Source organism: Salvia splendens, chromosome 5, assembly GCF_004379255.2.
Source record: "Salvia splendens isolate huo1 chromosome 5, SspV2, whole genome shotgun sequence".
Taxonomy (NCBI): Eukaryota; Viridiplantae; Streptophyta; class Magnoliopsida; order Lamiales; family Lamiaceae; genus Salvia; species Salvia splendens.
The window spans coordinates 40,988,185-41,002,192 of NC_056036.1; the positions used below are offsets into that span (position 1 = coordinate 40,988,185).

At 35.5% G+C, this 14,008-nt stretch overlaps 2 protein-coding genes across 2 annotated transcripts; one reads left to right on the forward strand and one right to left on the reverse strand.

Moving 5' to 3' along the window:
- Nucleotides 1-2,985: 2,985 nt before the first annotated feature.
- On the forward strand, nt 2,986-9,650 carry LOC121801861 (coilin-like). Its single transcript, XM_042201302.1, has 16 exons — nt 2,986-3,283; nt 3,959-4,023; nt 4,140-4,412; nt 4,505-4,660; nt 5,561-5,630; nt 6,048-6,149; nt 6,233-6,298; nt 6,365-6,430; nt 6,519-6,903; nt 7,397-7,428; nt 7,966-8,160; nt 8,273-8,344; nt 8,430-8,576; nt 8,694-8,859; nt 8,966-9,013; nt 9,079-9,650. Exons 1-16 carry the CDS (start codon nt 3,077-3,079, stop codon nt 9,396-9,398), a joined length of 2,370 nt encoding a protein of 789 aa, XP_042057236.1. The 5' UTR covers nt 2,986-3,076; the 3' UTR covers nt 9,399-9,650.
- A 159-nt stretch (nt 9,651-9,809) lies between these two features.
- LOC121802294 (protein-tyrosine-phosphatase MKP1-like) lies at nt 9,810-13,945 on the reverse strand. The gene is made up of 3 exons (XM_042201930.1): nt 13,790-13,945; nt 11,150-13,254; nt 9,810-10,301 (listed from the first exon to the last, which is right to left on the reverse strand). The coding sequence occupies exon 2, from the start codon at nt 13,231-13,233 to the stop codon at nt 11,248-11,250; it is 1,986 nt and encodes a 661-aa protein (XP_042057864.1). The 5' UTR covers nt 13,234-13,254; nt 13,790-13,945; the 3' UTR covers nt 9,810-10,301; nt 11,150-11,247.
- Between the last annotated feature and the right edge of the window lie 63 nt (nt 13,946-14,008).

The following is a 14,008-nucleotide window of genomic DNA, read 5'->3' on the forward strand; positions in this document are numbered from 1 at the left end:
ATCTTCTAATATAATGAATTATTATAGATTAAGTTGACTTTGGATAGTATAAAGATGGAGTAATATAATTTCCCACATAATATTTTTACTTAAAGAGCTCAATCATAAAATAATTTCCCATTGTATATGGGAATATTATTCCATTGAGTAGTCCAACATTAATTAAATTCCAAGAAAATAATTGTAGCCTTAAAATTATTATAATCTGGTGTATGAAAATGTTCACACCTAACACAAAATAATAAATAAATAAATCCAACAAAATAATACGACTTGACATTTTTTATTTCATTTTTCAAACCTAACTTAAATCCATATTTATGTAAGACATATTTATACATTTTTATTTTACTTTTCATTCTTCATTTCAATAGTTTAATTTTATTTCTCAAATCAAGATTTGTAGTCAGTTTTATTCTTTAACTTTTTCAGTTTTCTTAATTTTCTAACCTTAAACAAATGGTCTTTATAATTAATAATAAAAGAAAGAAAAAAAATTAGTAACGACTTGAGTCGCTTTTCCCTTCCACTTATGCCCACCCCTAGATATATAGCATAGAGCATCACTATTTCAACTATATTTACTTTATTTTCATTTTGATCATTATGTAAAATAGGATATATTAATTTCTTTTATTTTAATCCTATATTGAAGCTAAATGTCAATTATATAGTCTAAGGACCGATAATTAGCTATTTTCCACTAATAATAGACAATATTTTGACAACAATTACTATCACTTAATTATCTTCACCAGCGACCTATCGACATAAGACACGCCATCTCATGTCATTATTGAAGCTCTTAATTGGGTTGTATATTTCAATTATTAAAGCAAAATTTAATTAACTTATCATTAAAATGGCAAAAAGAAAGAAGAAAATATACACTAGTTTGACTAATATCACAACCCTCAAAGATGATAAAAAAAAAAAAAAAAGAAGATGATAAGACTTTTTCTATATTAGTTACTAAATCGAACCAAATCAAATCAGATTAATATGATAATGATGCGATTCCTTCATGGCTTACAAATATTTTTTATATGACTAATATGAATAAAAAAATTTAATATCGTATTTTTCAACATTGTGTACTCATTTTTTTAATAGTAGCACTCCTCTTCCCCAAATAAATAATTTATTTTGTGTGAGTATTACCCATTAAAGATGACTCACTTTCCTTTTTGGTTTGTCTTAATCAAAATGATTCATTACTAAAAATGGAAACATCTTTTATCTCTACTTTATTCTCTTTCTCTTATTTTCCTCTCTCTATTTAACACATAAAATAAAATTGCATAAAATCTCGTGCCGCCTAAGGAAGGGGTCATCTTCCTTGTGATGGAGGGAGCAATATTTATATGTCGTTCAACAAATAAATGAATTCGTATATGAATGAATTAGAAATGGTCTACGTGAGAGGTTACCTAAGTCGTGGATTTTACACGTGGCAGATTTAATTTTGATATAATATGAACATTAATAGTATTATTTTTGACGATTTCAATATGTTGACAAGTATATAGGCGGCTGATTAATTAAAAATATGGAGGAATTGGTTAGTCATCGACTTATCTTGTGGAAGCCGACTTGAGGAATTGTCTCCATGGGAAATTCACAAGTTGCATTTAATTTTAATGATAGTGTGATTGTTACTTTAAATCCAACAAATAGTATTCCGATTATAACATATTTTTTATGTACCATTCATGAGTAAACATCGTTTTATTACTAGGTGTTAGAGTGTATACTGTAAAGTGTAATGAGAGGGTTGATGGATTATAACAAATCATAATCCTATATCAGACGAATGAAACTAACATTTCCAATCATAGTAGTAGGAGTATTATATACCAACAATGGCATCTGAATCAATTTTCCTATTAATAATATTGCCATCATTTTTCTCCCAATTTCAACGTTATCAATTTTGTTTTTAAATTGATGTTATATCAAAGGAATAAATATGAAACAAAATAAATGCTGTTTGTACTTTGTCTGATTGTCCGTGCACAATTAAGAATCCCTTGTTTTCTAGTAATAATATAAATGTTAAGATAGTGTATTTTTAATAAAGAGGGAACATCTTTTTTGGTCCACGAACTTTACCAAAGTATTATTTTAGGTTCGTGAACTTTGAAAATATCATTTAAGGTCCACTAACTATGAGTTAATATCATTTGAAGTACTTTTTACTATTTCCAAGTTTTTTTAGATGAAAATACCTTCAATACCTTAAAGGGTGTATATTTTTAATAAATTTATCATATACTCATATTTTTTTATAAATATTTTTACAATATATTTTTGATAAATTTTCTAAATATAATTTGACCTTCAATATTATTATTTAATTTTGTGACATGCAAGAAAAGATCTTTACTCAATTTTTTATTATTAAAGAAAAGTTCTTTATTCTATTTTTAAAAAAATTAATATAAAAATTTGAAAAAGCAATTTTACTTGCATGTCACAAAATTAAGTGATAATATTTAATGTCAAATTATATTTAGAAAATTTGTCAAAAATATATTGTAAAGATATTTATAGAAAAATATGAGTATATGAATAATTTATTAAAAATATATACACTTTAAGATATTGAGGGTATTTTCGTCCAAAAAAACTTGAAAATAGTAAAAAAGTACTTCAAATGATATTAATCTATAGTTGGTGGACCTCAAATGATATTTTCAAAGTTCACGGATCTAAAATGATACTTTGGCAAAGTTCGTGGACCAAAAAAGATGTTCTCACTTTAATAAATTAATTTCATAAATTATGAATGAAATAAATTAAAGAAACATAAGACAACACTTACCATTTATAGAAAACCTGAAACAAGAGTCTTCGAATTACCAATCTAAATGATAATTCGAGACTTCTATTATTGGACGAAGAGAGTAATATTTTATTATTTTTGGCTCCGAATTTTATAAAGTGGAAACTGTAAACCATTAGTTGGACCTTTGTAAAGACCTATTGTGGCATTACAGTGTCACCATCACTCTCTCTTCTCTCTCTAAACTACACCTTCACAGCAAACAGTGTGGGGAATTGGGGGAAATCTTGCATGGGTGATGTGATGGAGGTGGGCAAGAGAATCCGAGTGGTATTCAAAGATGACGACATTTTGAGCGACATCCAGAAATTGGAGGGCTTGAGCCGCAGCTGGGTTCTGCTGGACCCCCACCGCCACGGCGCCGTTTCCGACCTCGCCTCCCATCTTCTCCACGCTTTCCGACTCCACCAGTCCTGCCCCCACGGCCTCATCCTCTCCGTACGGACCTTCAATTTCTTTGAGCCTTAAAAAGATTGTTATTTTATGCCAGCATGTTTTTGGGTTTTGCTATGCCTTAAAAAATCGACTGCTTTTGATCATTTTTGGGGAAATGTGCTTCTTTTTTTGCTTCTCATTCTAGCTAGTTGCTTCTGAAATCATGCATTTTATGGAATATTATGGATGGAACTTGGAAGAGTAGCTTAATGTGGTTATTGAGTATTTGGATTCAAGATATTTTATCTCCTAAAGTCCTAATCCTAAAAGCTCATGCACACTGTAGAGTTACTATGGTCTGGATGTTTTATGAATTATGATCCTCATTTTCCTTTTTTTTAATGTTTTATACTCTATGTTTCTTTCTTTCTTTCTCATTTTTGGTGTTTTGAGACAGCTATTTGAGTAGTCTAGAATTATCTTTTAAAAGACATTGAAAAGAGTTGATGCTTATGGAATACTAGTTCTTTGCAAAAGTTGGTGTTGGGTTCGAGGAATTGCTGCCGTTGCTACTTTGGCGATTATTGAATTGGAAGAGAAAACAAATGCTTCAGTAGTGTTATTGTTTTGATTGATTTGCTGATGAGATATGAGAAGTTAGGAATTGTTTTTTTTGTTATTTTATTTTGTGCTACTATTTTTTACTCCAATTTTGTTTTGCTTCTGAAACTCTGGCAGATATCTGGCTTTGCCTTACCACCGTTTGTATCTACCAGAATTTTAAAAGATGATGAGATTATCAGGTTAGTAAAAAAGATTATTAGTACTGAATACAACAGGATATGGCTTATCATTTTAAGTTTTGCATTTGGAGTGCAAAATGATGTATTAATATTTTAAGTTTTCATTGGGAGTTAAGTGTGCGGAGAAGGAAAGACATTTTGTCAATAGAAGGAAGCAATGCTGCTGCTAATGATGTTCAGAAATTGAAAACTCTGGAGAAGCGACCCGTAGATGCTGGCGCCTTGCTTTTAGCAAATGGCGAGTTTGAGAAAGAAAAAGGTGGTTATGAAAGTGACGAATCTGAAGATGATGATGAAGACTTGTTGGACGTAGTTGAAGATTCTGCAGCTGAAAATCCAAGAAAGAAAAATCGCAAAAGAAAAGCAGCCGAGAGGCTAGAAGGCAATAAGTATGCGGTCCGCCTTGCGTGATCTACTGAACCTACCTCATATTTTTATGCTTACACTGTTACACACACTATTTTATACCACTGTTTCTTAGGGAGAAGAAACAACGTTCTGTGGTAACTGGAAATGCTTCTGGTGATGTTTGTAAAGAGAAAAAAGATGCTTCTGTAGCTCGAGATAATGTGGAAAACAAAGATAACCCTGCTAAGCATAGTGATGAGGACAATGTGGTGGAGCCTGGCGAGGAGAGGTATGCTTATTAGAAATAATCCGTTTCTAGAAATTTTACTTTCTCCTACCGTCATTTTTTCTCTTATAATTAAAGTACAAAGTCCGAAATTATTCTGTATCAGGAAAACCTACTTTGAAATCAACAATCGAACAAATGACAGGGTAGAAAGTTACAAATTCCCTACTGCACTGACGTGTCTAGTTTACTTTTTTTGGAACCAATGTGATATTCCATTTACTAAGTAAATAATATTTGGTCAATCAAATAGAACTTATACCTGTAAGTGATTGAGCCTACAGCTGCATGAAGTATTAATTAGTTTATTTTGGCTCTAAAATGAATAGACAAATACATTTAGGCTTCATAATTGTTGTCAAGATAGTGATGAGAGAGCTAGTGTATCTTTGAACAACTAACATGGTTGTTGCAGAGCTTGAGCAAATTGTTCTATAAATATATTGAAAATATGGAGAAAATTTATATTATTAAAAAAAGAAGGTACACTTTCCAGCATGGATGCAGATATAAATAACAAGTTTGTATATGAGGAGGGAGGACTGAGGAGTATATTTTACAATGCCTTTGTTTGTGCTGTGCAATTTCTTTGATGGAAAAAGAGAACATGGCATGTGTTAAAATACTTATTAGCTTGTATTTGTTGTCTTTCAGATTAGAATATGAAAATATCTCATGGCCACTAATATTTTTCTTGATGCGAAACAAAATTTTGTTAAATTAGAAGGAAATTAAACACAAGTACGAAAAGGGGTCTGGAAAATAACAAATAAGACTCCAATCTCGTTCTGCTTAGTCCTTTCTTTTTAGACATTCATGAATATATTTGTTCGATGCATTTCTTTTAACTTTTTGAATGATCAAACACCTCTTTATTCTATATAATCTTTGCTACACATGCAGAATTATTGTTGTTCAAGAGAAAGACAACAAGACCGACGATGCCGAAATCCTCCCTAAGGAAACAAAAAAGGTGATTCCTCTGGTATTTAAATGGATTATCTTGGTCTTGTAAGCTGTGAATTGCCCTTTATTTTATTTTTTCAATTGGTTTTCCTAATTTAAGTATATAACTATGTAGTAGCACTTCAATTTTGTGTTTTAGTAAATACAAAGAATTGTGTTCTAAATAAGAAACTTTGCAGTTTTCATGAAGTTCCACTTTCGGCAGTATATGTTTCCAGTAATCCTTTGGTTGGTTGACGTCAAATTCCGACTGGTCTATTGTGGATTTGAGATATCACTCTCAATTTTTTTTGCTATATCCTTACCTTTTTGAACTACATGATTCAGTTTTGTAAAATATTTTCCTTGATTGCACTATATGCTCATTTCTCAGACTTTTCCCTGTAAGTCATCCTGGAATTAGTATGCCCCTGATTATTTGCAGGTTCCAAGTAGAAGTGCTCGGCGGGCGTATAAAAAAAGAATTTGGTTGCGTGAAATGGCAAAAATTCAGAAGCAAAATGCTACTTGTGAATCAGAGGGTCTAGTAAGCTATTGGATATATGTGTATTCACTATTGAGACTTTTCCAGTGCCAGTAATCTAAAGCCCGACTCACGTCATTTTGCAGCGAAACTGGAAAGAGGATCAAGCTAAAGCTGACAGAAAAAAATGGAATGGCCAATCAAATAGACAGGTTAGTGCTTTAATTTCATATTACATTCTGCGATTAAATTGAAAACTGAGTACTTCAATTTTACAGCAAAAGTGGAAAAAATACCAAGCTGAGGGCGAAAGGAACAAAGATGATGGTCAGCCAAAAGGACTAGTGAGTTTACTTTCTTTGCTTGGAGTTCGAGCTTATTCTGGGTGCCTCTGATTGTCATTTTATACTGACATATAAGTTGTCTGTGCAGCTACACTGGAAGCTATTTTCCCAAGACAACAGGGTTGTTAAGGGAAAGAAGCATAAACGACATAGCCAAAATGATGACTGTCTGGAACTTCCAAAACAAAATGGTGATGTTCGCAAGCAGAAAAATCAAAATGGTGATGTACAACATGAGCAGCAAAATCAAAATTACGATAAACATGAGCAGCTGACCCAAATGAGTGACACATTAGAGCAGCCAAGCCACGGTATGCATGAGCAACCTGATCAGAGTAGTCCATCAGTACAAGAATGTATAAATCAAAACTGTGATGCATCAAAGCAATCAAATTATAATTGTATGGAGGAGAATGAATTTGCTCCCATCGAAATAAGGCCAGGACATATCCGCTTTGAACCTTTGGAAGAAGGTACTGCATTCTATCTGCCAGCAATTTATTTGGATTAAGGTTGTGATAGACTAGGTGAACGAGAGAGTTATTACTCAATAATGTGAATCATGTTATCAACAATGCATTTTCCAGCCTTCTAATTTTATTTCCTAATAGGACTAGCATTCATTAGTTTTCTTCTCTCTCGTCACAGTTCGCATTCATTAGTTTTCTTCTCTCTTGTCACAGTTCTTATTAGGTTTAAGATTTTTCAAGTTGAGAAGCCCAATCTGCTTTGTTCCTGTCCTGGAATGAATTACATCCTACATTATGCATCAACTTTGTTAATCTGTGAAATATGCTATTGAAAGCAATATTAAGTTATTTCTCCGATCCCACTGTTTATAAATTGATTTTCCAACAATTTCTCAGATTGGAATGATATTTTCTATTCTGCACTTGGAATTTACATAATGCACAGTGAAACTTTATTTTCTACATCTTACACGTGAAATTCTTTTTGTTGATGCAGAGGAAGCTGTGCAGCGAGATCATGCACCTCTGGTAATTTTTGTTATGTATTTGCTGTTGGTTGAACAATATTTTCATCATTTTATCCCCGCACCTGAGGTTTAGGATCATTATCATGAAATATTATTACTTCAGAACATATGTTTGTACGAGATCATGCAATCAATATGTTCGCCTTGGGTTTTCTTCAGGGGGTAGCCTGGAATCGAGGGATGCAACCCGTGGCACATGAGTCACACTCGTGTATGCAAGGGATAGGATGTTAGTTATCATGGAAATTAACTTTCTTACTTAAGCTGCCTAAATATGTAATTTTTCGTCAATCACAATTTTTACCAACCAATATGTGATTTATCAGATTTGAGACAAGGAGGTATAAGAAAATTTACCTTTTATTTTAGCCATTTAATAAAGGTGTGGAAGCAAAAGTTCAGCTCAAGGTTTTGTTGAATTGTTGATGTATGTTTGTTTGTCCATGCAAACCATTTATCCATGATTTTGTTCTTTCTCAGTGTTTCTTTTTCATACAAATTGCTGACACATTTCCTCGTGATGTCGTTTTTTCAATAGAAAACCTTTAATTGGAATGGAATTACTAGCAAGAAGAATGGCCAACAGTGGGGGAAGGAAAGCCGTAGATTCACTCCTAGAAACGACTACGGAACCAGCAAAGAGGATTCTGAAGCACTGACTAAAGAAAAAAAGAAACAACCAAATGAGAGAATCAGCTTTGATAAGCTTCCGCCTCTTCCTGGCGCGCCTAAGGTTGTTCCTTGATTTCATCTAAGAACATTAATAGTAATGATTTCATAGAGTATGGTTTAAATTTCTCAATATTCTTCAAGGTAGAAATCATTTGTCCTTTTATTTTATGCAGAAAGGAGATCTCATTGCTTATCGAGTTCTGGAATTGTCATCAACGTGGACCCCTGAGCTTTCTGCACATAGGGTATCATTCAAATATAGTTGAAGTGTTTTTTCCTCTTGTTCTGTGACCTCAATAAAATGGTTGTGAGACATTTTCTATTATATAGGTTGGAAAAGTATCTTGGTACAATGCAGAGTCCCAGCAAATGATGTTACTGCCGGTACCAGAATATCCACTCGTTTATGAGGAAGATGATGAGGGTGAAGCCACAGAACTTGATAACTCTCTCTATAGAGAAGATGGGTCTTTGGAGGTAAGCAGTGTATACATGTAGAGTAAGCCTTTCTATCATATACCTTCAAGAGGCGTACGCCAAGTCGCCAACAGACTGCATCTTCTGACTGTTTTCACTGTGATCCATCTCTTGCAGATTGATTTTTCAGCACTTATTGATGTACGTGTCCTTACCAATGGAGGATCAACACCAGGAAATAAAGTCGTTACACGTGTGAATGAAGTATCTACAAGCAATATGAATGCTCTGAAGACAGCATTGCCTGGCAGCAGTGGCGAACCAACTTCCGAACCCAGCCCAGGTATGATGTTCAGTGCAATTCAAAGAAGCACAAAAGACCAAACTTATAATTCCTAGTAAAAAGCTCAAATAGGTAATCGTCATCCTAAATAACCCACCATCTGCAGATACTCGAGAATCAGACCATGGTAAAGAGACACAGCAGCCTAGTGGAGGTAAGTGTATAAAGTTTTTTGTTTTGATACATTCCAGCGACTCAATAATAATCACATTGTTGTAGAAATTAGTGGGAGTGTGTGGGACCAATTGAGTGAGGCTCTATATGCCAAAAAGGAGCAACTATTCAAGGAAAATGGTTGGGGCAGTAACCCGAAGAAGGTGGTAATCTCTAGTGACAATAGTTGGGGGAAGAATGCGAACAAGATGCAACCGTCACCTGGAAGTAACTGGGGCAAGAAACCACAGCCGTCACAGGACAAAAGTTGGGGGAAGCAGAATGTAGGCAGTAAATCATGGTCGTATAAAGCTGAGAGGCAGCGCACTTGGTCCAACAATGGCTATGCTGAGGTCAAAGCGGGATACATGAAAGACCGGAACTAAAAGAAACTTGATTGTTGGACTTTGTGAAGCAATGAAACTTGTTGGCTAGTTTTTGAGGTTTTTTGCATGTGATAGCACCGTATGGCCTCTCAATCCGTGTAAATGGCTATCGATTTCGATATCTTTATTTTGGTAGGAAGCTTAGCTAATTAATCTTTTTACATGGTTTGATGGTTTCCTTTACTACTAGCTTGATGGTTTCCCTTTCTAATGTTTTGTATACTACTAATATTTAGTGTTTCCATATCCAAATGATTGTCTTTGCAAAACACACAAACCAACTGATCTCTAAAGATTTAATTATGGTCAAAACTACAAACAGTCATGGAGTTGAGTAAAGTGTCTCAAATATCAATTCCTTTAGTGTCAGTATAAATTGCACAAAACAGGTAACCGTTGAGGTTAAAACTATTGGAGAAATGCTTTTATCCCTTTTTTACTTCACTAACATCATATTGATGTAAATAATAGTTTTATCTCACATGAGCCAAATATAGATTTGAGGCAATAATGAGGACTGGGAAAAGATACAACTGAACTGCAGCATTAGTGTAACTTGGAAAAGTAACACCTTTGGTGCTGATAATGTAGAGCAAATTTGAACACTTTTCTTGTAGTAATTCCTAAACTTAAAATTCAGAAGATTATTTCCTGTACATTCTTTTCTAAATTTCAAACAAGATTATCACGTTTCATCTCACAAGCAGAATCAGCAACACCTTGGCCTGCTTTGGGATGCCATCGCACAACTCCTTCGAGCTGCTGCAAGTAAGTCCAAAAATAAAAGGGATTCTATCTGTTTCTCCTGAACTACTATATCCTGTTGTCATCTGCATACTTGTTTAGTGAGAGGCGACTCACATGCTCAAGGAGCTCCACTGGTTCCTCGCCTTCCTTGACTATCTGTAACAATGTTAAAAAATGAAAGCTTAGCTACTACTGCAACTTGACATCATCGGATACAAATTAAGCATAACTAGAAAAGACATCAACTAGTGCTCAAAAGTTCTCACTACTGAATTCTAGAAGATAATATAACAAAATGTCTCTCAAACATTAACTGCCAGAATAAAAGATGCTTTAAAAATGATTGTTGACAGAATATTCTCTGCACGTTACAAGAATTTTCTTTTGCAAAATTTTGATGTATGAGTTTGCAAATGAAAATGTCACTTTCATATGCTCACCACCATATAGAGGCCCTAGGGTCATGCCTAGCATTTATCTATGACTTAGTATTTGAAGAATTACATAGGTGATTTCTCGACTAATTATGTGACTTATCATATCCTTCCATCATTTGAAGTGTGTGGTAGATTAGACCATATTTGTTTTGTACGTCCAAAGATTCCAATTTCCAAACTAAGCACCCAAAAGAAACAAACCCCTCAATGTTGCTCGCATGACAGCTCTCTCACTACTATTAAGTTTCCAAAATGCATCTTGTCACAACCATCAGACAGCTAGATAAATATTTGGCAACTCAGAGGCAGAAACAAGCATCCCTAGATTTGGAAACAAGAGTCTTAGACCAAACTATTAATCTACTAATGCCCCATCCTATAATAATCATACAAATACAAGGTTTTATAATATTACTACCATTAATCTTCAGTTAAAAATGTATTGGGTATGAAAATAGCATTAAATCACAGATTCAGGACACTTCAGGAAAGTAGTATAAATGTATACTGTTAGTTACTATACAACCAACCTTTTCCAAAACATAAAGATATGAGAGGATTGAGTACCTTAATTCGAGCATATGTGCTAAAACCCTACTGAATGAGAAGATTACGATCTAGCAATTCCACAATGGAATTACTATCTTCACATTCACGCATATGTGCTAAAACCATTCTTTACAGGTAGGACTTGAACCTTCCACTTTCAAGACAAGGTTAGCAGAATTTGCCTCTTTTTCAGGGGGTGAAGTTGCATTATCAACTAAATACGTACTTTCAGCATCAGCAAACCCAATGATGTCCTCTGAAAGGGGACTCTTTCTAGGATCAAAGTCACTGCATTCAAGTCCATTCAGTGATGGCTGAGCAGACACATGTGAAAAGTCAGACCAATTAGACGATGAATGGGAAGAGGTACATGAACTTGCATGATTAGATGTTGAAGGTGAGAGAGATGTTGAGATGGAACTGGACTTTGTTTTACTGACATGAAAAGACGAAAAAGATTCCACCAAGCAGAATGGTGATGATCGTGATCGTGACAGTGAACAATCAGAAAGAGGGGCTGGACATGCCACTTCTGTCAAGATATTCTTACTGCATGGTGGACTCCTTGTTACATATGAAGAAAGTGAATCCATTGAATCACACTGATCACCGGTAGATGTTGAAGGATTGGCAGTTGAGACAAAGTTATCCGCTTCTTTACACATGTCCACTGTCAGCATCCCTTCACATACCGGTTTTGCAAATTTACAAGAAAAGAACTTAGATGAGGTCATAAGTTCTTTGACAACACCATTAGCAAATTTTCCTCTGAATCTGCTCCAACCAGTCTCTCTGGCAGGAAGACATGTCTCTGTTTCTGATCCTGATAACGGCGGTACCACCCCACCAGACAGTGCTCCATTAAAGATTTCAAAATCTAAATCATACTCAGCCAGTTTCCTTTGATCAGGACAAGGATGAATTAACTCAGTCACTAAGTGAGACCCTGAAGACAAGCTCTTTACCTCCTCGGACTTTGCATCACATCCATCTTTCGAATTCTTCCTGTAAGTGAAGGCATCCCAAAATTCAAGCGTCTCTTCACCTTCTTTTATAGTTACCACTGGACCCTGGGCCTTCTCATAGCGGATAACTTGTGAGGTAGTTGCCCTGACATTATATGACATCATCGCAGGGCAGTGCTTCCCAGTCCAGACAAATAAAGCTGAAGGAATTTGAATAACAAATGCTCCACGAGTGTCGAGCTTATCTGCAGCTGGTTCAGACAACATTTTAGGCACAAGGTGAAGGGGATCATATGGCGAGTGTGGTGCCATTCGGTACATTCTAAGAAGAGAAGTTGGGCTTGCAGGCAGTGCGTGCACACGCTTCTGGAACTGCAGAAGTTGACAGGCAAATCCCAAATTTGGATTAGTCACACCTCTGGCTTCTTTAACGTGCTGGAATGCATCATCAAAGCTCTGTCCCTCCTTCCACATGAGATAAGCAATCACCAATGACGTAGACCGCGATACCCCCTTGCAACAGTGAACAAAGACACGTCCACGTTGTTCATGAACATCCTCAAAATAATCAAACACATCATAGAGAATACTTGTGATATCCTCCGATGGGCAGTCTTGCAACCAAAGTGTCTTGTAGACAAGCTCATTCTTGAAATACTCCGGGCAAACAAACCCCACAGAGTTGAGCACATGGGTAATCCCATTCTGGCGTAGGATCTCACAATTCTTGGCAATTGCATCACTCCCTAAGTAGATGTGATCAAGAATCCTCGAACATTCCTTATTGAAGAAGGCAAGCTTGTCCTTCCTAAACTCAAATTCTCTAGGAGGTTGGTCAGAATTCGAGCTCTCACGAGGAGTCACTGATCCACGAGGCATCCCACCAGGCGTAGGAGGATTATTAGACCATTCGCCAAGATCATCAGAACCAGCTCTAGGCCATTCCTCAAAGCTCGGGCGGACGATAGAAAGATGCTGAAGTGGAGGCAAACAAGAACGCGCTTTGCTGTTCCATTGTGGCCTAGAAGTAGTAGATGAACTAGAGGCTCTTGGCGGGCGTTCAGTCCATGACACTGAACGCGAGTATGTTCTCCAACTTCCACCTGAAGCCCCATCCTTTTCCTCTTCCTTTATCATCCCAGAATCTATGCTGCCACTCTGCAACGAAATATACACAATATCATCAATTTCATGCTAGATTGAACCTCTCAAGTTTCAACAATAAATTTTCACATCAAGCATCAAATTGACCATGTCTTCAACCTTAAACAATAAAAGTTAGTCTTTTTCATAAACTAATCATCCCTAAATACGGTCTCCAATATCACTGGTAAGATTAAGAATCCCCAATTTTTTTATAAAAATTACTGTCCTCCCATAACCCATGACCATGGATTCCTTTTCCATCTTGACACAACATAATCAACCACGACCAGTACTACAACTGACCATAGGCACCAAGTGGATAAATAAGATGCTAACTATACACACAACTGAGCATGTGAACGAAAAAATAACTACATAAAGCCACAGTCCTTGGAATTGGCCATTTTGGCGCCCAACTTCATGATAATTTTTGTCTCACCGTTGTCAAACATCAATAGGCCAAAATCAAACACAAATGGGAATGCACACACAGAGATTCAGAGCAAATAGAGAAAGCATAAGACAAGAAAACCAAGAGCCGACTCACGGATTCGGACAGCGGAAGAGCAATTCAAATGATCAATGGCTGCATGTGTAATATAATCAAGGAGAAAAACACAGGATTGAAGGAGTATGGATAAATCTGGAGAACCCACTGTGGGAGAGGAAGATGTGACGCTCTCTCCGCTCATTCAAACCCTAGAATTTCAAATTTCAAATTTCAAATTTCAATTTATTAGTACTATTAATTGTGGAGTAGTAAATA

Bases quoted from the DNA above. Each gene is read 5' to 3' on its own strand.
- LOC121801861 (XM_042201302.1), top strand. From the start codon at position 3,077: ATGGGTGATGTGATGGAGGTGGGCAAGAGAATCCGAGTGGTATTCAAA. The intron at 6,904-7,396 runs GTACTGCATTCT...TTGTTGATGCAG, and splicing joins CTTTGAACCTTTGGAAGAAG to AGGAAGCTGTGCAGCGAGAT. The intron at 8,577-8,693 runs GTAAGCAGTGTA...CATCTCTTGCAG, and splicing joins GAGAAGATGGGTCTTTGGAG to ATTGATTTTTCAGCACTTAT.
- LOC121802294 (XM_042201930.1), bottom strand. From the start codon at position 13,233: ATGATAAAGGAAGAGGAAAAGGATGGGGCTTCAGGTGGAAGTTGGAGA.